This window comes from Phalacrocorax aristotelis, chromosome 1 (assembly GCF_949628215.1).
Source record: "Phalacrocorax aristotelis chromosome 1, bGulAri2.1, whole genome shotgun sequence".
In the NCBI taxonomy this organism is placed as follows: Eukaryota; Metazoa; Chordata; class Aves; order Suliformes; family Phalacrocoracidae; genus Phalacrocorax; species Phalacrocorax aristotelis.
Genome location: NC_134276.1, coordinates 86,406,626 through 86,433,657, shown reverse-complemented (window position 1 = coordinate 86,433,657; position 27,032 = coordinate 86,406,626). Strand labels below are relative to the sequence as shown.

At 39.1% G+C, this 27,032-nt stretch overlaps 1 protein-coding gene across 2 annotated transcripts in view; it reads left to right on the top strand.

Moving 5' to 3' along the window:
• Positions 1 to 27,032, top strand: part of MAP3K15 (mitogen-activated protein kinase kinase kinase 15) — a 97,169-nt gene that overhangs the window by 66,779 nt on the left and 3,358 nt on the right. For both annotated transcript variants that reach the window (XM_075096555.1, XM_075096545.1), the window contains 14 exons: positions 193 to 300; positions 2,278 to 2,327; positions 5,441 to 5,536; positions 7,145 to 7,232; positions 10,677 to 10,810; positions 11,438 to 11,565; positions 13,283 to 13,413; positions 13,704 to 13,809; positions 16,597 to 16,754; positions 20,487 to 20,670; positions 22,536 to 22,713; positions 23,412 to 23,583; positions 25,406 to 25,591; positions 26,321 to 26,426. In XM_075096555.1, the coding sequence (XP_074952656.1) occupies positions 193 to 300; positions 2,278 to 2,327; positions 5,441 to 5,536; positions 7,145 to 7,232; positions 10,677 to 10,810; positions 11,438 to 11,565; positions 13,283 to 13,413; positions 13,704 to 13,809; positions 16,597 to 16,754; positions 20,487 to 20,670; positions 22,536 to 22,713; positions 23,412 to 23,583; positions 25,406 to 25,591; positions 26,321 to 26,426 (1,825 nt within the window). The remainder of the gene's footprint in view (positions 1 to 192; positions 301 to 2,277; positions 2,328 to 5,440; positions 5,537 to 7,144; positions 7,233 to 10,676; positions 10,811 to 11,437; positions 11,566 to 13,282; positions 13,414 to 13,703; positions 13,810 to 16,596; positions 16,755 to 20,486; positions 20,671 to 22,535; positions 22,714 to 23,411; positions 23,584 to 25,405; positions 25,592 to 26,320; positions 26,427 to 27,032) is intronic.

The window sequence follows — 27,032 nt, the reverse complement described above, 5'->3', positions numbered from 1 at the left end:
AAATTGTGATGATGTTGTTTTGTTTTACACAGAAACATAGCCTCTTCCTGCCTTGTCTTGCCCTTCTCTCCCCCGCCCTGGAAATTTTTTAGGCCTTACTTTGAGATTACCCATTGTCTAAATCAGAGCATCTGAAGATACTGTCATGAATTAGCTGCTGGTTTATTAAGGAAAAATGTTCTCACTCTTCAGGTTTTGGTGATAGAACCAACTAAAGTCTACCAGCCTGCATATGTTTCAATCAACAATGAAGCAGATGAGGGATCTCTCTCTTTGTGGCATGTCTCTCCTGTTGAAATGGTAAAACTACTCGTATATACATTTAATGTATTGTGATTTATTGTGCTTAAAGGCACTTTTTTTACATATAGATTTTGGAGCACTGTACAATAATTTAAAGTTTGCAACATTTCTGTGAAGTACAATCCTCAATATCTTTTTTGTGCAGTTATGAAAGTTGACTTTTTACAGAGAAAGTAAAAGAAGGGACTATGATTAGAACTCAAGTGGTTTTGAGCTCCAGTTCAGATTTCTTTTATCTTGATCATGTCTTTTAGAAGCACTTGAGTTTTTTGGTCTGCTCATAATATTTCTCATTATAATTGTATGATTTTTATTAAGATACAGCTCAAAGCTGGATAAAAAGTAAAGATAAAGGCCAGTATTGTGTTTAATGGTTTAGAAATTTTGAAGTTTTACAATTATAAGATTAGAAACTAGAAAAAATGCCACCCTGTGACAAGTAAGTGTCAAGAAATGAAATATTTGGTGTCTTGGATTATTGGGTAAAGCACAGGAGATTAGGAAAGGAATAAGCACAGTTATGGACAGCGTAATCTCTTAGAAATGAGATATAATTTAAGTTTCACATTGAAAGACTTGAAATCTAGAATGTATTTCACCACCCCTTCTTAATATCAGAACAATGTAGGTGGAGAATAGACTAAAAACACAGAGAGGTAAAGTGTGGTAAAGAAGCATGATAGAACAATAGAAGACCACATAATTACCTGGATCTGTAAACTTATTTTCCAGTACACTGTTTACTTCACTGCTTCAAGTGAATGTGCCTGACACAGCTTTGCTTTATGGAACAAATTTTTGATGCATATCTGGCAGTGCCAAATAAGATCCAGCTATTAGCTAGAGGTCTACGGAGGGCTACAGTCCTAGGGGCAGGCTGTACTTCCTCTGTTTTCCTTCCAGTGTGCTCCCTGGGCAAAAGCTGTTGTCTCAGTACCTCTTAGGAAGATGTATGAAGTTTCATAGAATCATAGAATCATTTAGGTTGGAAAAGACCTTTAAGATCATCATGTCCAACTCTTAACCTAGGCACTGCCAACGCCACCACTAAACCATGGCCCTAAGTGCCACATCTACTCACCTTTTTAATATCTCCAGGGATGGTGACTCAACCACTTCCCTGGGCAGCCTATTCCAATGCTTGACAACCCTTTTGGTGGAAAAACTTTTCCTAATATCCAATCTAAACCTCCCCCCTAGTGCACCTTGAGGCCATTTCCTCTCGTCCTATCACAAGTTGCTTGGGAGAAAGAACCAACACCCACCTCGCTACAACCTCCTTTCAGGTAGTTGTAGAGAGTGATAAGGTCTCTCCTCAGCCTCCTCTTCTCCAGGTTAAACAACCCCAGCTCCCTCAGTCGCTCCTCATAAGACCTGCTCTCCAGACCCTTCACCAGCTTCGTTGCCCTTCTCTGGACACGCTCCAGCAACTCAATGTCCTTCTTGCAGTGAGGGGCCCAAAACTGCACACAGTACTTGAGGTGCAGCCTCACCAGTGCCGAGCACAGGGGCACGATCACCTCCCTGCTCCTGCTGGCCACACTATTCCTGATACAAGCCAGGATGCTGTTGGCCTTCTTGGCCACCTGGGCACAGGTTTCCTTTTCCTTTCCTTGCAAGCCTAGATAAGAAAAGGGCATAGTCTGCTCCATGTTTAATATGAAATGTTGATGTATTGAGTGGAAACATAATGTTTGGTAAATTGTACTTCAAGATTTATTCTTAAAATTTAATTTTACATGAGGAAATGCGGCCTTTAGTTCCATTTACGTTAATTCTTCCTCAAGTGAGTGAAACAGCAATGCATGGCCTTTCTTTACATATACATCAGTGTTTTTTGAAATTTGGGGGGGAATAAAGAAAGAAAGGGCAAGAGATATGTTGGAAAAACTTTATTTTGCTTACCGTGCTGTGACATTGTTTTCAATAGTAAGTCAAGGTTAAAGGTTGATTATAGCTCTTCGTTCTTTACAGAAACAGATTCACGAATGGAATTTTACAGCTTCTTCCATTAGGGGAATAAGGTTGGTATGTTAGACAGTTAAGTGGTTTTTTGTTTATGTTTTGTATTTCCTTTAAGTGGGAAATCCGGACTCTGCCTTAAAACTCTGCTTTGCATTGCCTATTCTGTCTAACCTGCCTTGAAATGTCAACGCAGAAGAGTTAGCCTTTCTGCACATGGGCAGAGCTGTACATTTTTCATAGGAATACTCATCTAAGCAATGGAGTGTGGGCGTGTGTATTCTCTGGTAGACTTCCCTGTTTTCAAACACATACCTGCTTTTTATCTGTTTTTCTAAATTTTTCAGTGAGATTATTGCCGTCTCTTCATTTAAAAACATGGAGGGCAGAAGGAAATAAGAGCCATTAGCTATTTTTGCTTCCTTCCATAAATGAAAGAGCAGTTTGTCTGTTTTCCTTTAAGAAAAGGAAACCATGGTGTCTGTTTTCTGTTTGGAATTCAGAAATGCTTCTGATGCGGCTCTGTCTAAAAACCTACTAGCTAAAACTTGGATTATTAGAGAAATGTTAAATGAGGCATGGACATAGTTTGTGCTAAGGAAAAAACCCTTGAACTGGAAGGACGCTGCTAGTGGAGTTTATCGAGGACTAGCCTTTAAATAGTTAAAGTAGTTCCATTTTGTGATGCCGAGATTAATGGAAACACTAGTCACTAGCAACTGGGTCAGAATATTAGTACAAAAGAAGATCAGAATATTTTATAGAAAGAACAGGATTGTTCTGAGAACTGTAAGGATAGAAGAGAATCACACTCGGTATTAACAACTGCAAAATACGTGACTACATTTAGAAGTTAGCTTATATATCTTAAGTTGGGCTACTTTGCTGCCAGAAAGGGGAGAGGCAGAGCACCAGGAGAGAAAACAAACCTATCTGTACAGCATGACAGCGTGTCTGTGGCATTCTTGCTCTCTATCTATGTTATGCAGGCTAGCTAAGAACCAGAGGAGCCGTAAGCACAGGGAACAAGAGGGGGCTCTTGCCTTCTGTCTGTGTTCGTGAGTCACTACGTGAGTGGAAGGTGGATCCGGCCTTTCTAGGAACATAAATGGCTGTTAGCTGGGGCCCCTTCTGTGAGTGCATAAGCTTAAGTGCTTGAAAAACTTTCTGATTCAAGTACAAGCATAAATTCAGATACCTAATAAGTTCTGTAGTTCTCAAAGCAGAGGGCTTCTGGGCTGTGATTTTGACCATAAGCACGTAAGTTTTAGGTCCCAAGTTTGTCTTCTCAGAACAAGTATAATTTGCTTAAGTAAATAAGCTCAGTGAAAAAGTATTTCTCTGAATAAGGTGAGTGGTGATTGCTATGAAAGCTAACAACTGTGGATTTGGACATAGATTCTAATATGACTTCAGTATTTTCTTCTAAAAGAAGCAGGGTTTGGTTTAAATGAATTCGATGTGATATTCTACTACTCCAATGCAATGTGAGTAGATGTGAAGTTGTCATTACTGAAGTCTGTAAGCTGACTGAGCATAACTCAGTCATTTCTGAAGCATATTAATTATCTTCAGTCAACACATTCCACAGAAATTAATTTTTGAGAAAGATAACTTTTAATTAAATGGAAGCAAGCAATCCATTTGCTTTGATTCTTAACCACTGCTGGGAATTACAAAGCTCAAAGAAGAATCTTTTTAAACTTAGTGGAATTACATGTTTGCTTTGTATGTGACAATTTACAGTTGCTATACTGTTGAAATTGCATTGGTTGTAGTAAAAAAAAAAAAGTGGTCTCAGCCAACTTACACTCTGTTAAAACCCTTAACTTGTACTTATGCTAACCAATTCATCTTATATACCACATGCGTTACAGTTTTTATAATACAGTATTGTTACTTACTGTCTCATTTATCCTATATTTGCCCTTGGGAGAATCATCTTGCTTTATTTGTTAGTTCTCATGGCAGGTATTTGTTAATCTGCCTTGCTAGACTAGAAATTGCTATACCGGAATGGAGCTACAGAGTGGTGTAGCAACCTGATCTAGTTGAAGATGTCCCTCCTCACTGCAGGGGGGGTTGGACTAGATGACCTCTAAAGGTCCCTTCCAACCTAAACCATTCTATGATTCTATGATTTTCATATATTTCTGAAAAATCTTCTGGCAAAATTCAAAATTTTGGGAACATTTGTCCATGTAGCCCTTAATGATGCTACAGCAAGTTGGTCTTGTAACAGTCTGCAACTTAACTATAGTCTACTGTCATATATTTTAACTAACTGGCTCAACAGAGGCCAAGCAAAATCTGAGTTTGACTAAACAGATCAGGCAAGAATCTAATAAATTTTATTAATGTAATGCACAAAAATTATGAGAATGCCTTAACATGCAGAGCAACTTGCATTTCTGTAGAATAATACTGAAGCGCACATGTTTGGAATAAGAGATTAATTCCTAGATTTACTTGCATATTGATACTATGTTTTATGGTCTCCACTTTTTGCTTCAGTGCATTTAGATGGGGTATATAGGACACTGGCAAGACACAATATGCAATAAGTAATCACTTTGTCAGAATTATTGCTGCAGATTGGAGTAAATATTGGTCATCCCAAAACTTGTTTATCAGTATTAAGGCTGTAAAAAGTATATACTGTGAAGGATCTGCTACACTGTAGGTATTTTTCCAGTTCAGTTTTATTGTAGGAATAATGGAATTATAAAACCCAGAAGTACTTGTCAAGCTTAAAAGAAAAGCTTTCCTGATAGCTAGACTAGTGTCAAAGCAAATAATTTCCATAGAGGTGTCATCAAATACCAAGAAATCTGATGGAACTCTGTAAAAGTGGGAGGGGAGCTGAACAACAAACCAACCTCAAAACACTTCAGATAAACAAATATTTTACCAAAGTAAGCAGTAGCTTAATCATTTATCAAGTTGGAGATAGGATTATAGAATATATGGATAAACTCAAGGCTTGTAGTTGTAAGGAAAATAAATATAATTGCATACTGCCTCTCTGAGGTAATTAACTGTGAAAAAGGTGTTTTCTAAGTCCATTTTCTGTGTGTGTCTGTGTTCATAATTTTTTAAAAATTAACTCTTCCTTTCTCTATTTCTTCTAATAGTTTAATCCAAAATAATCTTTTTTTTAATGTGAATTTTATAGCATTTCCAAGTTTGATGAACGATGTTGTTTTCTTTATGTCCACGATAACTCTGATGACTTTCAAATCTACTTTTCTACAGAAAACCAATGTAGTAGGTGAGTTCAGTTTGTGTGGGTATTGCGTGCAAAATCTGTGTCCTAAATAGACTTGATGAAAGCAGACTTTTTTGCTTAATAAATTAATTGTTTATTTCTTAACTTCTTTTTTCTTGATGAAGAAGCAATGATCTAAACTCAGTGATAGTTAAGGTGATGAGAGCAATGTCCCATTACTCTTCTTGGCTGGTTCTGATCCGTTTACCTACATACAATTCATTAGGTCTGAGAAAAAGCTTAAGTAGCTTATTCTAATTTATAACTATTATCTTCTTTTTCTCTGTCTTGGCCATGTCATTTAAGGTACTATATTGGTTTAGGTTCCCTCATGTACCAGTTCCATTTGATTTAAATAAGAGCAACTAGACACAATAGAAATTTCTAGCTTTATTGTGTCACACAGATATCTGTTACTGTTTGTGCCTGTATGCAAATATTTCCGGATGATCTGTTGCCTCTAAACAGTAAGCATGCTAACTGAATTTCAGGCCTAAATCTTTACAGACCAAATTCTTCCTGGGGACTGATATTTGGCATATAAACCTTCTGAATGAGGAGCAGTGATTTGTTAATACCTTTAATATTTGGGGTTGGATGGTATATTTATTTTTCTTGCAATAACTATTATCTATGTATTGCATGGAATATACTCAGGTTAAAGAAAATTATTAGCTCTGCAGAGTGCTGCGCATAACAGATAAGGAACGCTAAAATTAATGTTACCTGCTCAGCTTTAATTCAGCATCACGATTTGTGTGTTATGAAACATGGTCATATTTTTAATGCCTTATTCAGTGCACAGCAGGAGTCTGTTACAGAGATATGTGTCTGTTAGTGCAAAAGATGTGGATATTTTATAATAATGTTTAATAATTGTTAATAATTTGTTATGGAATTTGGAAAAAGTGAGGGCTCAGGCAGGGAAATGCAGGAAAAGATGGACTTGTACTTAAGGATCTCAATCCCAGAGTACTAGATTAAATTAGTTAAAAATCTGTTTTTCAAAACAGGTTACTACTTTCATATTCTTGGCTTTCTGGATGCCTGACTAGAAACCACAAAATCTGATTTTCAGAAATACTGAGTAATCACACTTGCAAACAAAGTCCATAGGAACATTTAAATGAAACTGAAGGTAATAGACTTCTCGTCACTACATAGAAAGAGAACCACCCAATATGATGTCACAAATTTAGCACTGCTGAATTAAACCACTGAAAATCAATACTTCATTTTGTGATATCTTGACATTTTCTCTAATTACATTTGTAAAGACAAGGCCATCCTAAGCGCTTTCCATCAAAGTGTACAGCAAAAAATATTTAAGATGGATCTACCAAGATTTTACTACGCAATTACAATAACAAGCAAATATTGGGTTCTGCTACAGCAAATAAAATATATAAATTATGAGGCTTTTGAGTGTGTTTGATGTTCTTCCTCATTTAAAATAGGATAAATATGAAGAAAGTAAGTAATGGAATAAACCTATGAACATGCTAGTCAGTTTATTAGCTTGAAAGCAAAGCCCACCTTGCGAAGAATCTGTTTAACATCCTTCCAGAAGGATATTTTTCTTTGATTCTGTGCTATTTGTTGCTTTTTTAGATTCTGTGGGTTGGTGAAAGAAATTTTGTCTGATGCAGTTGGCAGTACTTTGGAACTAGAAGGAGAAATAGATGGAGACACACTGGAGGTATGTCAAGAATAAAAGATCCAAGAGCTCTGAAACTTGTTCTCCATCTTCCCTGCACTCTTGTATCAATATGCTAGAAAGATAATAAATAGTATTTAAACTCCTTAACTGTATATGAAATTTCAACTCTTACAAAACTATTTGTATGCAAGAGTTGTGTTCATTTGAAAAAAACACATTTTAATGAGGTGAGTCTGTTACTAATGTAAACTGTATAAATCCCTAATTAACGTTGTTACTGATCTTGTATTTATGTTGCAAACAACCTGTAGATAAGAATCATCTGATATCAGCTGGCTTAGGTTAACAAAAAAAGATTAGATATTAAATAAATTCTAGGAAAAAGCCATTTAGCAAAGGGACTTCAGTTTTTCTAGCTGGTATCCGATACTATTACTACTCCAGGTAATTTTATTTGGCAGGCTTTTTCTGTCAGAGAGATTTGCAGATATTTAGGATCAATTAACCCGTTGTGCTTTTTACTTATCACTGAAATATCCATGTTAGGAACCTAGTAGCTGTAGACTTTCTTTCTAATCAATACAGAAAGAAAAAAAAATACTTGGAAAGCATTATTCACATTTTATGTGGGCTCAGGTTAGGGTAGGTGAATCTGTGTCTTCATAAGACACACTGCCTCTTGGCAAACGTCCAGATTTGTAGCACTAAGTACTTATCCTGTGCTTCTGTTTATTTCTTTTGAAATCTGAAAAGCCATCATAAAAAATAGGTTACAACTTCTATTTGTGGTCAATCCCATTAATGAGCGTAAAAACCTTACTGTGGTTTGTTTGAGCTGGGTATCTTTCTTATGGTGTCTCATTCCAGCAATTCTCTTAGGCTTATGATTCAGAGCAGGTCTTTATGATAGTGAACCTTCAGTAGTTATGTGAGGCTTCAGAATCAGATTAAGAAAGTAGAAGACCCTCTGCTATACTGTTGAGTGTAATTGGTGGGGAAGATGAGTTTTTGCATGGAATTTGTGCATAACGGCCACAGAATTCTCTGCTCGGGTGTAAAGGACAAGGTATGCACACCTATTAAGCCCAGCTTAATATGTATGTCTGTGGTCTCGGCATAGGGTCACGGCTCTGCCTTGGCAAAGTCAGTGCATTATCTATAGCTGCAGATTTTACATTGCATACTTATGAATTTAGCTAATAGCAGGGCAATCTCCAAACAACACAGTCTATTCAACTGTATGATAGTCTCTCCGAGGAAGTGAGCTCACCATGGCTTGAGTCTTTTAAAAACTGAACTGGAAAAAGTGCTTGAGAATGCACAGCAGGCAACAATCCTACAAAAATCAATGATGTATGGAGAAATGACTACAGAAATTTATTTTAAATCTTTAAGCTATATCATTCTACGTATCTTGAAGTTTTCACAACTATCACCTTGTACTTACTGTCTTGGGTCAGGATTTAAAACAGAAATCAAGATACAGGAGGGGAGGATTAATTTGTTTAGCTTATAAATGAGCTACAACACTTAATGCCTTTCTGCAACCTGAGAGTTTGCATTTAGAAAGAGGCAACACGGAAAATGCAAATAGGATATCCTAGAGATCAGACTGTGCCCTACCACGTTCATACAGAAGGTCAGCTATGAACACTTGTTTACTTGTACCTAATGGTTGAGTTGCACATCCAGCGGATCACATACTCAGACTTTTGGCAACCAGCATGATTTAGTCAATCTTTGTAGCTGTTGGAAGGAGAGGAGGCAAATGTAAAGTGGCATCAAGTATATACAAATCTATTAAAATGTCTACTAACTAGCACTGAGCTATAAATCTCAATGATTTTTATGTATCATAGGGCCCAGACTAAAGAAAATAGGTTTCTCCATGGTAATTACAGAGTTGGCTTAGGACCACTCTGTTGCAGAGAGGGTTGCTGTCAATCTTAAATTCTGCCATGTGACTGCTGTCTTTTTTCTGCACAGTTTTATATCATACGATAGCTGTGAAAGCTGGATATGCTCCTTGCCAAAGAACTTGACAAGGTTTACATATGGCATTTTGGATCAGTTTTGCCTGTCATATAACAAGATTATGTTATGAACCATGAAGTGCTGAAACATGGAAAATGAAACTGTACGAAAGCTGTGCTAACTCAAGTTTAGTTCCACCGAGCCGGATATGCTGTTAGGATAAACGACAGACAGTTTTTTCTTTAGCACCTTCCATACAGGAGCATGAAACTTGCCATCTTTGCTGAGGTGAAGAGGGGGGGAATGTCAGTGACACATGGACATTGCAATACCAGAGCTGCAAAATGAAATGGGAAGACACTTCAAAGAAACAGATCTCAAGGCTGCATTCTGTATGAGAGAGTCTTATTGGATGAAGCAGAAAAAGTGGTCATTGACAGAAATGTCAGTAGTTTTGGCCATTGTAAAAAGGTTTGGGTTTTTTTTTAATAGAGAATTCATGTGAATCCACAGAGAACACCCTGCAGTTTTCCCATATGGGACATCTTCTTGGATTTGGGAAGATACATGGGGAGGTCTGTACACTCCTGATATCTGAGACTATGAAACTGTCCAATTCCTTTCATAACTCTTTGCAAAAGGGCTTTTTCGATATCCTTTATGAGTTCCCTGGTTTGAATCAGGGGTGTGCTGCTTAACCCGACTTCCATAAGAAATTTGGTATTATTTAGTGTCTGGGATATACTTTCATTAAGCATTACTCATCAATAGGCTTTTTCACTTACATTTATAGTAGGGGAGCTCTGTGATAAGATCACCATGTGGGACAAGACCATGAGGTTGTGTAAATTAGTGTCGCTTTACTAAAGTTGGTGAACTAGCAGCGACTTATTCAGCTGGCAATATGACCCAACATGTTTCAGCAGCAGTGGAAATCACTACTTAAATATTTAATTGTCCTTGGAGAAGACCAGCATTTTTTTTCACCATGTGGAAAAGCTTATAATGAGGGGAATGTGTCAGAAATTAATTTTTCTGTGGGTAAGCTCAAATGAGAGCTTAGGACCTTAAAACAGTGTCCACCCACTGTAATGGGAATGTCACTTTTATCTTTTTATTAAACCTTTGATTTCAAAATTATAGGTTATGTTCCATACACTTATGTATTTTGAAGGCTCTGCCAGCAGTTCTTAGAAATGGTAACTGAATGTGGTCTTCTGACAGCACTGTTTCATTGAATTTGTTTTAGTTCTATGTTCCTTGTTTGGGTGAATGCATTTTGAAGTTGGTTAGGGGAGATTGTTTTGTAAAGCAAGTAACATGGAAATTTTACAAGTTGTGTAATGCACCAGGCTGGTGGATAACCTACCATGCCAGAGCTGTACTGAAGTAACTACTCTGTGCTGTACTAACTCGGTATAGTACATAATTGTTGTTAAAGCTCTCTGTAATATCAAATGTTAGTGACAACAGTTTCTGTGCTGCTTTGTTTCTCTTTTCTGCTTGCAGTATGAATATGACTATGATGAGAATGGTGACAGGGTAGTTCTAGGGAAAGGTACTTACGGAATAGTTTATGCTGGAAGAGACCTCAGCAATCAGGTCCGAATAGCCATCAAAGAAATACCTGAGAGAGACAGCAGGTAAGACCTAGTTTATCGTTATATATACATTGCTAATGAAACTGCAATTGTTTGCTGAAAACCTTGCTCTTCTTAGCACGTATTTCTACGTGGGTGGTTTATAAAATCCCAGTATATCAAAATTCAATTATTTTTTCCTCTTAGTATTCAACAGTACCCTTCTGAGAATAAAGACTTTTTATTTTTTTGGAAGAGATACAATATAAATATATATAATAAATAATACACTTTGATAATCTATATGCATATAATAAATTCTAGAATAAGACATATTTTGGGTTTTAAGTTGTAGTTGTATCTAATTTGTATTCTTTTTGGGGAGGGGGGAAAGCATAAAAGGAGTTTTGGAGGCCAAGACAGTACTATGTAATGATACAGAAGAAAGGCATGTATAAATTTTTTGAGAGCATGTTTCTCCTTGGGGGTTCTTCTGAGATCTTCTTCTGTACTTTTTCTGACTAGGCAGCCAGTCACACTCCATTTTGAAGGTCATGGACAAGATGTTTACTGAGAATTGGATCAGTATCCCTAAAATCCATTCTGTTTGTAAACTAGCAGCATTTAACCTTTTCTTGCATGATGAGATATGCCTCAATTCTTTTTTTTTTTTTTTTTTTTTTGTAATAGATATTCTCAACCTCTTCATGAAGAGATAGCACTGCATAAATATTTAAAGCATCGGAACATTGTCCAGTACCTTGGATCTGTTTCAGAAGATGGATACATTAAGATTTTTATGGAGCAGGTGCCAGGAGGTTTGTATCATTCTAAGCTTAGTCTCTCAAAGGAATCAAAAGCAGCTGGGACTCTAAACTTAGTGAAAGCCAATAGAAGTGCAATTAATATGTTTTTGCGCTGTATGTGGCTTTTCTATTGAGATATTAACTATACATGGCATTATTCTCATACAAAGAATAGATTTGAAGCGTACAGGTCCTAGTACTCTCTCCCCTTTCTGTAATAATTATAAACCTAAAGAAAAGTCATTAAAAGTATTTGGTGTCAAATACTCATGTGTTATAAAATAGTGGAGTTAGACCTGTATAGTCCATTTAGCCTGAGCATCTGAATGATGACTGGAGCTTTTAGGATAAGTTTCTGTTGAGCAGTGACACTGACTGAGCAATTAAGTATTATTTTGTAACTGCTGTATACAAAGCATTGCTATATCCTATGTAGATCAGAGATAAAAGTTATATGCTTCCCTTGCTCATAATTTCCAGTTTTGTTCCTCTGGCTTCTCTACATATTAAGATGTGAAGTCCCTTTATATCCTCTCTAGGTTGTATTTCCGTTTCCCTTTTGCTATTTGCTTTTCAGTGTCAAGTAAATGTCAGAGTGAGTATTAAATTATTGTATGAATATAATTTGCAAAATAAAAACAGAAATAAGAAAAACAGGAAAAAAAGTTCAGGTTTCCTAGGGAAGTCCAGGCATAAACATTCAAAGTGTAATTAAATACATCTGGGGCATAGGGAAGTTCTTTATTTTTTGAGCTGTCATGACTTTCATGCCTGAAAGCTGGCACACTCTGACATGTGGGATGCATGCAGATGTGATGAGGTTATACCAACAGTATAACCTCTTCTCTTCCTGCACTTGTTAAAAGTGCATACCATTTACATACCATTTTTTTCCTGATCATATGTGCACAGTAGAGTGTGCTGTGATTAGTTTCTAACATCAAGATATTATTGAACCAATTCAGATATTTTAAACCCTGCAGCCAATGTTAAAAGGGAGCCAGCTGTTCAGATTATGCAAGATTCTTTGAGGAAACTTCACTTTAGAAAGCTGTTGTCTGGCATTAAGTAGACCCGCTACACTTAGCTTATTATGAACAGAAAAAGCAAAAATGTCTTTATTTTGCATCATGATTAAAATATTTGTATTATTTTAAAAAAATTAGATTTATTACAAGTGGGGGAAGTGTAGATGACCTGTCTCCTACTCCGAACATCCATTCTTGGTTTCTTTCAGGAACTTTTTCCTCTGTCTCTGAATATTTCCAAAAGTTAATCCCATATTTGCAAGAAAAAGACTCTTTCTTTTTTCCTTCTTCCTGCCCCACCTCAAGTAAATCAGCAGCTCTTTGTCCATGCATGCGGTTCATGAAGTATAGCGTATAACATCATACAGTGTTACCTTTAGCCTTTATTTCATTAAGGGCTAAATGGTTGCTAGCCCTAGTCTCAAGAGTTTTTAGACTGAAGTGAGGGAGATGCATTCACCTCTGTCATAACATTTATTCCTGTCATGGAGGTGGAAGCTGAGCTGTCAAGAAAGAAATAACCAGTCAAGAGCAGCAGCAAATTATTTGCTTTGAGGGATCTAGGAAGCATTTGGTTTCATTATAGGTACTGCATTTCTCTTGTATTAGGATATTGAGCAAAGGGTTAATCCAGACTTAAATGCCTCATGCTAATTTGGGGATTTTACTATCTTGGTACACTTTCTTCTCAACTCTTGTAGGCAGCCTATCAGCTCTCCTAAGATCAAAGTGGGGCCCAGTGAAAGAACCTACAATTAAATTTTATACCAAGCAGATTCTGGAAGGCCTTAAGTATCTCCATGAGAACCAAATTGTACACAGAGATATAAAGGTAAATTTTCCTTTAGTATGTCTTGTGAGATTTGCTTTTTATCTTATTTACTTCATTTAGTTTTACTCTAACTTGAAGTAAAATTTTTAATAGGATTTCATGGAAGCTTAAAACAAAAGGAAAGAATAAAACAACCCGTTTTCCCTGGTGCTCCTGGAAAATTCCTTTGTAGAAATGTATATTACAAAGATAACCGCAAGCTTGAAGGAGTATTGAGATCGGGATTTGGAATCTGTACTCATCTGTCTCACCTACCTGCTCCCTCTCTCTCTCTTCCATCCAAACAACAGGGGGATAACGTTTTGGTGAACACCTATAGTGGTGTGGTAAAGATATCTGATTTTGGTACTTCCAAACGGCTGGCAGGAATCAATCCGTGCACTGAAACATTTACAGGTAAGACTAATTCAGCAGAGTTTGTAAGGGTTTTGATGATAGGTTTAGAGTTAGAGCCAAGAGGCTCTTTGGATTGTGATGAAACACCATTAGGTCTCTATTTTCAGGAAAGAGTGAATGGGACAGGCTTGCTGTATTTCTTTTTTATGTAATTTTCTTTCATTTTACTTTTTCTTTAAACTTAAGCGTGATGGGGCAATAATTTTTCTTCTAAGTGTTTAATTAGTAGCAACAGATTTGTTGTAATTATATTTGGAAACTTTTTCATTTAATAATCTTGATATTAGTAACTCATGCATGCACACTTTCTTGAAGTATGTCTAAAAGTGCAGAAAACCAAACACAGACTTACAAATACTTTCAGTTTTGAGGCATTAATTATAAAACCCAACCAAATGGCTAACTTGGTGTTATCAGGAGTAAAAAGAACAGTTTGCATGAAAATACTAGGCTGGTATGTTATAGAAAAGCTTTCATATACAACAAGGTAGTAAAAACTTGCAACGTTCATGGAAAACAAAATTTGCTGAGTAACAGCTGAAACTCCACATTGAAAAATGAGTATGTGGTCACATAATTACTCAATTCTTTTATCAGTGGAGATATAAGTAATGTGATGTTTTCACTTGTTATATGGCCATATGCATAGGCTGATATTACAAATCAGAAGCTTCACGCTAGCCTGCAGTTTAAGTAAATTGTTCACAGACACAGCCATTAGTCGTGTGTGGAAGACAGAAGACAGCAACCTCCATTTAGGTGATAATCAAGGCATCCCATTACCTGTCTGGTGGTGAGTTCCTCCAGCTTTCTCACAAAGGGAGCCATGAAAACAAAATTATTAAAGTTCTGGAATAGCTTACCTTTCTAAGCTTTTTTTCACTCATTATTAGCAAAGCTTGTGAACTGGAAACGGGGCCTGTGTTACATCATGATATGAACATGGCATATGATGTCTGCATCAATGTCTTATAAGAGCAACAACTCATCAGGTGCAAGCATTTGAAACAAATCTATTTCCTGCAAAGCTGTGAAGATGTTAGAGTCAAATTAAGTTAAGTTAGGAGTCCTTTAAAGAGAAGAAAAAAAAAATATTATTTGTCCAGTTTGGAGTCATAAATGCAGCAGTTGAATGTTTTGTTAAGAATGAAGAGCTAACAGCAGCAATCTCTGCAGTTTATAGATGCTACAACAGACAGATAAATTACAGTATGTCTGAACAGAGCTGGTTAAATGCTGGCTTCTGAGCATTCCTTTAAGGATTTTCACCATTTTGTCCAAACAAACTATTAAACAAACAATTTTCTCATGAAGCGTCTTGCTTACACAACTGGATGGGTAATTCTCAGATACATACAGGTCTCTTGTGGTATCTGGAAAAGCATGTTTTCAGGTTTTGCCTGCAATGTTCGTCCTTGCCGTTTTTGTTAGACTGGTTCAATGCAGTTACACTCCCTGGGAAAGAGAGGCGGTATCACGTGGTGTGATGCATAGCTATACTATGCTTCGCATTTCTGCAGGAATTCTGAAAACTTTAAGTATATAAAGGCGTTCCCTAAAACAAAAGTTACAGTCATGGAGGAAGACCTTTTTGTGGCTATTAAAAGTCACAGTCCAAAATTTAATTTTGGCTCATAATTTTGTTATGGCTGATTGCTGTTATGGTTGGAGCAGATACTAGAGGAAAATCATTCTGTCTTTGCCTGTTTTACATACTCCTTAGTGGCTTTTTAGCAACCTGTTGTTATTAGAGATGATATATGGAGAAATGGTATCTGAAGAAAAGTCACCATACTGGCCTGGAGAAGAGAAGACTGGGAGGGGGAATCTCATCAACACTTTTAAATATCTAAAGGGTGGGTGTCAGGACGATGGGACTAGGCTCTTTTCAGTGGTGCCCAACAACAGGACAAGGGGCGATGGGCACAAGACGGAACACAGGAAGTTCCACCTAAACATGATAAAAAACTCCTTTCCTGTGAGGGTGCCAGAGCAGTGGCACAGGCTGCCCAGGGAGGCTGTGGAGTCTCCTTCCCTGGAGACATTGAAATCCCCCCTGGACGCGTTCCTGTGCCCCCTGCTCTGGGTGTGCCTGCTCAAGCAGGGGGGTTGGACAAGATGATCTCCAGAGGTCCTTTCCAATCCCTACCATGCTGTGATTCTGTGACTTGTTCTACAGCAGTCACATTTAATGAAGACAGTAATATCCAATCCCTTTTATGTTCACCACATGTCCTTTACTTAATAGTTCACAGCTTTACCACAGTGTAATTTTGTTGTATGCTTAAGAGGAAAAATAATTTAATTTAAAGATGTCATAACAGAGCTGGTAGGAATTCATGTGGAGAAAGTACTGTGGTATTCAAAACACTCAGAACATCTATAGGCTTCTGTTGTTGGTGTGGACTGTCTTCCTGTAAAGACCTCTTGTTCGCTATGTTAGTATATGAGTGAATATCCAAATTGACTGTCTTTTATTTAATTTTTACTGTTCTTTTTGTTTATCAGTATTATAACTAGTATTACAGTCAGACTGTCTACAGGCAAACTTTACCAACATTCAGATCATCTGTTAAGAGCAAAGATGTCCTGCAATTGCAATTTATGATGGGTTCCCTTATTTTTTTAGTTATCGTGTAATTGATTTACTTTGATTACAACCTTGACTCTTTTTGTGTAAAGCTCGAGATTTTTTTTTCCCTAGGCATTCTTGTCTTTATTATCTTATATTTACAAAAGTAGCTTATTTTCAAACTAACTTTTTGAAATTCTTTTTGTCCTAACTAGGAACTTTGCAGTACATGGCTCCAGAAATCATTGACAAAGGACCACGAGGATACGGTGCGCCAGCTGATATCTGGTCACTAGGTTGTACCATTATTGAAATGGCAACAGGCAAACCTCCATTTCATGAACTAGGGGAGCCTCAAGCAGCAATGTTTAAAGTAAGTACAGCTTTTTTGATATAGAGTTTTATGAATTTTCAAATACTAACTTAATTTTTAATATTAATTTAATTGGTAGTAACCTTTTTTTATATGGGTTGTTTTGCACAAAGCCACAGTCTTACCTGTGTTCTTAATTCCAACTGAATGATCCTTCCCTGCTCTAAGCTGTAGGACTCTAGGGGGTAATAATTTATTTTTGTGCTGAAAATAGGTCATGACTCAGAGCAGGAACCTGAAAAATGACTGAAGACTTATGAAAACTAATATCCTCTACCCTCTCGCTTCTATCATCTGCTGCTCTTGGTTTATGATTTCCTTCTTGGCAACCAGTCTCTCCAATGATGACAACAAAGTTATTTCTGCTCCTATAGGTCTTTTTTTTTTATGAGCCTCCCTCCTAGCAGGATCTGTTTGCTTTGTCTTTGAAAGGCCCGGTCTCTGCAATATGTTGGGAAGCTATGGTGGAAGGAGGGACTAACTTTCCAAGATTTTTGATATGTACTGAAGGAGTAAAATGCTCTATATTTTACATCCAAAGTCCTTTGGATCAAAGCTACCTCCTCAGTAAACTTTTGCCTCTAGTACTTTGTTTCTCTCAGTGTATCTATTTTCAAATGCACAAATTAACACTTGAGAAGAGAATGCTTCAGATAGTTTTGATAATATACTTTTAAGAAGTTACTTGTTCTAACTCTAAAACTAACAGAAGTGTAAAAGCTATGATGTGATAATGTGTCAGATATGCAGACTGCAAATTTTTGGTTCTTCCACTGGCTTGCAGTAGACCCTTAGTAAAGTACTTAAGGTTTCACTTATGCTTCAGAGTCCTCATTCTTGTAATGGGGAAAATATCATATCCATAACCCAGCAAACTGCTTAAGTTATCCATATTGTTTATTTTTTTGTGTATGTTGTTGAAAGTCACTCAGTGAGCGTTAGTGTAATTATTAATGGAACCATGGTAGCAAAATCAGATCTTTATCAGTAAGTGTAGCAAGCTGGGCTGCAATTCAGCCACGCATCATACTTGGCACGTGAGTTGTCCCATGCACCACAGCTAAAAGGCAAAGAAAGGGATGGTTATGGGGTTTGATGTAGTTATTTCAACGATATAATGTGTTACCTTGGTGCTGTCAACTTGTGACACTGCCTCAAAAGAAGCTGCCTGGGCGAACATGGTTTGGTTCACTAAAGCTTGCCTGAGGGAGCCATGGAAAGGCTTTTTTCCACATCGTTTTAAATGTCAGATGTGTTCTGTCGGCAGATGCCTTTTCATCTTATGTATCTGGCACATAGCTGAACTGTTCAGAGAGTTACATGTCTTATTTTTCAGCACAGTTTATTGAACTGTCAGGAAGCACTGGTTCAGTTCTGGGTGCTTGATGAACTCTGCACAGGCTCACGAGGTGAGCGCTGGCAGGATTGTGCATGTCCCTGTGTCCTGTCCATAAGCATCTCCAGGCCACAGAGCTGTGTTCTGAAGTCTCAGAATGGGCATTTTTTAAAATAAGTTTCTTGCCCTTCTTTCTCCAAGGATGTGGCAGAGATTTTAGCGTTGTTATTGCAGACCGTGTTAATGTGCTGCACTCAAGCTTCTGTTTTTGTTTTCTGTTTCTTGGCTCTGCTGGGACCTGCTTGAAACTGCTTCTTGCTGGGCACCATAAATTGCAAACTGTGGTTTCTTTTTGCTGTGTAATAAATTAAGCAAGCTAGAAGCTAGGTTTGAAGCCAGGAATGAAGCAGGCCAGCTGGGCAGGCATGTAAAAGCAGGCTTGGTAAACTTGGGATATTGAACTTTTGAAGTCCCCAGCTCCACACATGCACACTCTGTCATGCATAGGTGGAGGTGAGGAGAGGGAAGGTCTGAGTCTGACTGGGCAGAGATTGCAAATGGCCAGAGTTGGACAAAGCAGAGAAAAGGGGGCTAGAGGAAACAGAACTGGAAGTAATTCCTGGCTGAGTGCACATTATCTGGTATTTCATCTATGAGCACAGTGTGTGTGCATCTGTGTGAAAGGAGTGCAAACAAATGACATTGAATGGAGACAAAGTAAATGAACGTTGCCACAGAGTTTCAGGATGGTTGCTACAGAACTTATGCTCCTTGAATTGCAGAGATGAAGATAATCAGAGACATGCATTCAAATTTCCTGGTCCTGGTTTGGACTGTCCTGGGTTTTGTTTAGTGCGTAAGTTTGTAATACCAGCTTGTGACACTGCCCCAGCTGAAGCTGGCTGTGTGAGCCTGTCCCCAGAGTGCACAAGGAGGAGTGGGCTGACCACAGAGACAGACTGTCAAGAGGAGTTGTCAGAGCATGGCAAGCAGGTGGCTGTCTTCTCTCTGGGCTCCAAAGCAAAAATCTTGCCGGGCTGACGTTTTGAAGTGGTGAAACTATATACCCTATTTATAAAGCACTGTCCAAAATGTGCGTGGGATTTTACAAATCAGAAAAACACACTTAGGCAAGGTAAATGCATGGATGTTGTATCCTGCCAAAAGGGCATAACATCAATTGATTTATTTACTTATTCAATTTATTTATTAAATACATCAATTTAATTGCAGGGGTTAAAGTTGCATATATTAAAATATTACATGTAGGAAATACTGAGTTTTGAATGTGCTTAGAGTCATGGTTTGGAAGGGCTTAATGCATTATTAGCTTTTTATCTTCTGCACTATCATTTGAACAGAAGTACAACTGCTCAGCATTTTTTGCTTCAGCTTGCACTGAAGCTGAACCACTATTGTGAGTGCCCAGTGGTGCCACAGGGTGTTAATACAGCTGTATAATGAGATTATTTAAACAACTCTTCATTTTAGCAAGCAGCAGCTGGCACTTGTTTAACTGCTGGGCTACAATCTCCCTTGAGGCCACGCCACTATCTTTCTGCTTCTTCTGCAGAGCCGGTTATGTAAAGATGCTGAGACTACAAGCCATAATCTTGCCAGATATGTGCCGTACAGTGCACACGTGTTACACAATTCACATTTCAAAACATTTATGCCAGATTGGCATTAGGAAAGAAGAAGGCAGTGAAGGAGCTGGAAAGATCACTAGGGAGCAAGCTGTAGAAGCACATTTTTAATTACTTAGAGTGGGGGGGTGGTGTCTTAAACCTTTGGACATTATGTGATTTTCAGTTCAATAACACTGAAAGGCTAGGGAAGACGTCTGGCCAGAGTGCCGGGGTGGTGGCAGGGTCTGGCAAGGTCATTGTGAGCGTCCGTACAAGGAAATTTGGCAGCGGCAGGAGCAGAACAGGTGCAGGCCTTAGGCAGTCAGTGCTAGAGGAAGAAGTTATTCCTGTTTCTGGGCACAAATGTGCTGGAGGAGTCAGCAATGGAGAGACACGGTACTGGGCAGTGGTGATGGGAAGCGTATGCAATAGCTGGAGGGATTGCAGCTCTCAGTGCTGGTAGGAGAAGCAGCATTTGAAGCACTTGGCATCAATAATGTCCAAATCCCAAGATTGCCTGAAGGTAGATGGTTGGATACATCCGTAACTTGAGACTCGTGTAATACCACATGGACATTCACGCCATGTTTACAATGAAGTAAAAGAGGATCAGAGCCTTGTCACTTCACTGCTCTATGTGGGTACCTGGATCACTCCTTTTCCACAAGTCAGCGAGAGTGTGAGAGAAAGCTTTGGCCCATGGTCTCCTTGCAATTGTTTAGTAAAATTATTTGAAAAAAATCATTTGTACCTGTGTTTTACTTGCAGGTTGGGATGTTTAAGATTCATCCTGAAATTCCAGAATCACTGTCTGCTGAAACAAGGGCCTTTATTTTGCTCTGTTTTGAACCTGATCCTAGTAAACGTGTTACAGCATCTGATTTGCTCAGAGATTCCTTCATGAAACAAGTAAACAAGGGCAAGAAAAGCAGAATTGCGTTCAAGCCTTCAGGTAAGGAATTATCAGCCAAATCCAAGTCAACATGATCATTAAGTGTTATATAAAAGATTGGAATCATTAAGCACTCTCTTTTAGTAAGGACATTTCTTGTGCCAGGAAAGCAGCAGGAACTCAACTGTTGAAAGTGCCTGTGATTTGTAATTAGACATATTTAAATTCAACAATTCCCACAAAATATGGTGACTTGCTTATTTTGTGTTTTGCTTGCTGAAACCTCCAAACCCCATTTTTCCTCTCCCCCAAAATAAATGCCTCATTTATAGTAAATTAAGGTTAGAAGAAATGGCATTTGGTGAAGAATTTCCAAAGCAATCCTGCATTTTAGATTCACGGTTATATACACTTCAGGGTCTGAGTTTTATAGAGTAGGTGCTTGGCACCTGAAAATGTGGTCTATTAGGTGTTTGGGTCTACAAGGGTCATGATTTTCAAACTTGGAATGTAACTTGGAAATTCAGCACATAGGTACTGAAGTAGCAGTTTAGCGGGTTGTTTGGTTTTACCTGCCTAGCGTGTTCTTCCCCCCTCAATAGATCAGCCACTTTCTCAGTGAGAAGATAAAAAATCTTAATATAGACCTGCCAAATAAATAATAAGCGTTTGAAGGAACTGTCCATTTCAAAACAAAGCCATTGGTCTTGCTGCATCCTTCCTCTGCACACACACATGCACGCGCTCCCAATGAAAATTGAATTGCTCCCCTTTTTGAGCTTTTTCCCCCTCAGCAGGGAACATCTGAAAGAATGGAATTCTAAGGGGAGAAATCTCGGCTGCAGCAGTTCACTCTGTCTCCTCCCTCTTCCGTTTCCCTCACTGCTGATTTCCTCAGCTTTGTCCCCATCTTTCCATCCTGTCTCTATCCCTTTTTTCTTTCCAATAATAAAGGCAGCCCAGAGCAAATCTCAGCCCTTACTCTTGGGACAGCAACTTTCAATTTTCTGTGCTGCTCAGATGCCTTGAACCAGTTCTCACAAGATGACGTGTATCGTTTCATTTCTGTGACCATTCTACCTCAGCCATTTGAACATCAGTTGTGTACCACAGAGTATGTCAGAGCTTTCTGAACAACTTTTAGCTCTCTTCCTCCACCACCTCTGCATAATTTGTAGTGACAAGCATCAAAAACTTCTGTGATGTTTTAGCTTCATGGGTGTGTGCACTCTGAGTTGAGAACTTCTTCCTCTTACCATTCCTATCAGACAGCTGCAAACCGGCAATCAGGATCATAGCAAGCTCTCAATAATGGTTATTTTTTTATTTCCTCTTACTTTCAAGATGAATTGGAAAGGGACAAGAGATTTTCTTCAGGCTAGTGCTGAGAGAGTCCTTACTGAGGGCAAGGGAACGTCCAAGCAAGGCAGATGCCTTGGGTGTTGGAAAGGGAGCAAATAAATATGTCCATTAATAGGGCTTGGCAGAGGTGAGGAGGGCAGGTAGCAAGAGTGCACTCTGCTTAGAGATACAGCTGGGGGAGCAGTGATTGTAACCTGTTGCTTTTGTTCAGGGTCTTTAAACAGATCTATACCCAGTTGTACCACTTTGTGTGAGACCAGCAGCAAGGGGGAGCATGGGTATATGTATGTGTGTGTGTGCATGAAAGAGGGTAACAAAATGACATTTCATATGAGAATCTAGCTGCTTTTCTGTCTTTGTGTTCAACGGTTAGCTTGTTCACACCTTTTATTGCTTATGCATAAAATGATTTTGAGTTGTATTGCTGCTTTCTATCAACAAGGTTACCTCTCCCGCAGCCATTTTGCAAAATGAGGTCTTGATATCACTGATGATGATCACGGCTGTTTTAAGCATGTTGCCCTTTCCTGCCTTGTTACATGTTTTACAATGTCTGTTCCTAGATTACAATCGTAACATGTCCCTCCCGCTGCCGATCCACGGAGAACAGGCTGGCAGTAGCAGCAGTGAGCACGGCTCTGTCTCACCAGACTCTGATGTACAGCATGACATGTTTTTTGAAAGGCCAAAGAGATCCATTTCAGAGATTCAGACAAAGCATCCCATTTCCCATTTACTAAGGTAAAGCGTTTGCTTGTCGCTTGACACCCATGAGGGATTATGTAGATTTAATTCACATTATTTTTTATCTGAGGGCAATTTTTTCACATAATAACTAGATATGCAGGTGTTAAGCAAGCGAGTTATATAGACCAGTTACCAGTTAATTGAAATATTGTCTATATTTAATTAGTGAACAACGATTCTTTCTCCTTAAGGTTTCCATGTATTTATATACTTTTCCCTCCCCAGGGAATAAATGTCAGTCATCTTATTGACTGAGTGGGTATGGATTCAGGAGTTAGCAGAAGAGTTGACCCTTCCATGTACTCATGACAAAAGTGTAGGAAGGGGCAGCAGATAGTTCTGCTGATCAGAGAGCACAAAGCAGTACTTTCAACTGAGGATGTTGCAGTATGGGGCCAGAAAAAATGGATAGTCATGTCAGTCCAGGGTTTTCAGCGTTCCTCCCCAACGCTGAACCAGTGCTGGGTGGCATTAGTGCCAGCTTCTTAGCGGGATGAAACCAGCCTGGTTAACGCCAGCGGAGGATCTGAGCCATCTCTGTCTCAGAATTCGTGTTTAACTGTCTGATCAATCCACTGCTGTGGTTTAACTCACTTTTTAACCTCCAAAGTATCCCTACTCCCTTCTGACAGTACTGCTGTGTTGCTAATGCTGAGGTCTCTCTTGTGCGTGTGGCCTGGTTGCTGACACAGCGTGCCTGACGAGGGCTCGGCAGAGGACAGGAGCGCCTCTCCTTCCATTGAGGATAAGGATTCTGGTCTGTTTCTGCTGCGGAAGGACAGTGAACGCCGAGCGATCCTATATAAAATCCTTAAGGAAGAACAGAATAAAGTTGCTTCCAACTTGCAGGAGTGTATTGCACAGGTAATTTCACTGCAGCTCTCCTTTTCCCATGTCAGAAGGAAAATGACAAGCCTAGGTCGTATCATTCTTTTTCTGAAAACTAATAAACAAAGGTGCTTGGATTGTTCCTTCTGAAGATCTTCAATCTCTGAGACCAGTAACTGTGTGAGCTGTTTGCTGTTGTCCAAATGGATAGCAAATGCCACCTTCTGCCTGCTGCTGGGCTCTTGGTTTTTTGAAGGGGGAGCTTTGGGGCATTTGATGTGGGGTTGGGGGGCTGAGATTGGTTGGGTGGGTGGTTTGGATGTTGTGCATTGTATTAACTTTTAAGGACATGGAAATGGAACACGAGGTAGTAATAGGTATCGTTTGCTTTAAGGATAGAGAACTGATTAACGACTTTTAATTCAAAACATATGTAAACTAGGTGCCAAGAACACAGTACATGAATCTTAAAAAAAGCTAAGGTAGATTTTCTGTAGAGGAAAGGGTTGAGAGGGAAGGTGACTCTAAAGTGGAGCAAAAAAAAAATCCTACATTCGGTTACCCCATAGCCAAGCACTGCCACACACCAGTAACAGAGTTGATTGCTTACCCTTTTCTTCTTAATGTCTGCTTCGAATGTGCCACTGACGTTATCCAGTCTTATCAAAGCTATGGTTTTCCGCCTGGACTGCATTCACATAAAGGGGAGCCTCTTGACCCTTCTTGCGGCATCCCCGGCCAGCCACTGCTCTCGGTACAAAGACACTTGCAGCACCACTGTTCAGGGCCTTGCTGCTCCTGGGGCAGCTCCAGCGGAGCCCGGCATGGGCAGCTGGCTCCACACAGCGCAGGGGTTTGCTTCTCCCCCTGGGCTCACTTCCCCTGCAAACTGCCTAACGGTGCGGATGGGCTTGCCCCAGAGCCCGGGGGCTCCTGTAGAGCTTTACAGGCCCAAGGGAAAGGCCCACAAACTCAGGCTGGGGAAGTAATTGGGGTAAACTTCTGCTGTGAGCTTAAACTGCAAAATAGGTTATAGACTTACGGAGGATAAAATTCATACATGAGATCTTAGTCAGAAATAACCAGGGCTCTAAATATTTTCCAGGATAAAGGAGGATTATTTAGTAACAGCAAGTCCTACCTCAGTCTCCAGCTGTTTTGCAGAACTGCTGTAATGATTTCCATAATTTCTGTAATACTTCTCTCATTACCTTTTAATTATACAGGTGGTTTTTCTTACAGGCACTTGGATGGCTTCACCCATAGGGGTTAGGGATGGCAAATCATGGAATGAACACTTGGGTCCTAGCACTGTGTAATCCTAGACCTTTTTCTGACTTCTGATAAATGCATATATAAACATTTTTTTTTTGTCTAAGGAAATCAAACTTCTGCATTAGATGCAGATAGAAGAAGTATCTTTACATAATCTTCTGTTTAATCTTCTATCTATTAGATTAGATAGAAGTCCAGGTTCAGCTTATTGAAAGGATAGCATCTAAAAAATTTGTGGCTCTTATTGACTCACTCTGCTGTTTCTATGGAGGAGGGCTGCCCTCTGCAGTACATTGCAGAAATATGTAGATATTATCTGGACCTTCTTCCTTTTGTGACAGTCACAGTAGCAGTAGACTTAATTTATTTTTTTGAAAATAGGAATTACTATTAAAATGTTTAGTTAGAAAAAGGTAGCAAATAAAGGCTTTGCAGAAACCAGAGTTCTGTGATTTGTGTGCATCAGTGTGAAATATACATGGGCAAAGCTATAAACTGTAACCCTAAAAATACTTGTGCTACTTATTAGATGTTTAAATGACACTGGGGTTTGCCTGATATATGTCTATTATCTTTTCTCCAGAGCTCTGAAGAACCGCAGCTTTCGGTGGCCCACATCAAGCAAATTATTGGGATTTTAAGAGACTTCATACACTCTCCTGAGCAGAGAGTGATGGCTTCTACCATATCCAAACTGAAAATGGATTTGGACTTTGACAGCACTTCCATCAATCAGATTCATCTGGTGCTGTTTGGATTTCAGGATGCGGTGAGTCCCTTGTCTAACACAGGAGGAGAGGAATTCTTCCTGGACAGCTTCTCCACTCTTCCTCACCCATCTTCCTTCTTACCCTGCTCATGCTGAACAGCGTTTTCTTCCCCAGTTCCTCAGAAGCTCCTGTGCTTGCTGGGGAACGTGGGAGGATGTGGGCAGTATGGAGCAGAGAAAGTCCTGGTGACTGAGCGATTGGAAGACTAGGAAAAGACTAAATGCATCTGAAGGTCAGGTTTTGCCTGGTGACCTGCAGATCACCAGTGCTGGAAGTTCTCTTGCTCTAGGAGGAAGCCTGGGGTGTAGCCACAGGCACTAGACAAGTTCTTCAGAGGGTCGCACGGGGCTGGACACAGAGCCCTGATGTGTTGGAGCCTCGGTGAGCTTCAGGTGGGCACTCCCAGGTGGTAGGCCTCGAAGCCAAGGGTGGCGGTGCTTGAAGGGCTGCCCGTGCACTCAGCGCAAGCCTCTAATGTTTGTTCTGGATCCTACGTTTGTTTGCTCTTCCACCACTCCTTGTACTATAGAGGGGCTTAAATGTCACGGTCTGAAAGCTCTAGCTTAAATCTGTTGTGTAGACTTTGAAAGGTAGGAGGGTTTTAGTGACTCATGTGGTTGTTACCTCATAAAACTTCATCTGACTATTGAAAAACAAGATTCTCTTTCCTGACGTGTAAGCAAACATTGTTTGCTGCTACGTCTACTCGCTTATTTATTTACTTACAGGTGAACAAAGTATTAAGAAATCATTTAATAAGGCCCCATTGGATGTTTGCAATGGATAACATAATTCGCCGTGCAGTCCAAGCAGCAGTCACTATTCTTATTCCAGGTAAATCAAAGCAGCTGAAAATAATATTTTTAACAAAAAAAAAAAAAAAAAGAAGAGCTGTTCACATATCAAAGAGTTATAGCAAATGGAACGGTTTAGATGTTTCATCTGCCAGCATGCCATTAACTGCATCCCATGTGCCACTACACCAAAGGCACAGGGTCAGAATGTTGTACAGGAAGAAAGGTTGATCTGGAGGACTGGAGGATTAATGCTGTACTCGTGGTACGAAAGCACATAACGAGGAGACAACCAGTGGTTCTGCACCGCCAGCATGGTTCAACCATGACAAAAAAAGCCAAATTAAATTCAGTCCAAGGTGGAGCTTTTCTAGTAAGAAAGAAAATTACTCTGTGCAACATTTTATTAAATCAGTCCAAGGTGGGTAACACTGCACAGGGCTGGCGATGTGTTCTGAGACATGATTACTGAGCTGTAGGACAGAGGCAGAGAAGGGAGTGTGTCGATACGAGGTGGGGTATGATTTTGGCCTACAGGTGGATAGTAGGAAAAACACCACCACTGAGAAGGAGGATAAATGACTAAGAACTGCCTAGAAATAAGTAAGTCTAAGTTGGAAATTTGCAAGTAGTTTTGGAACACAGA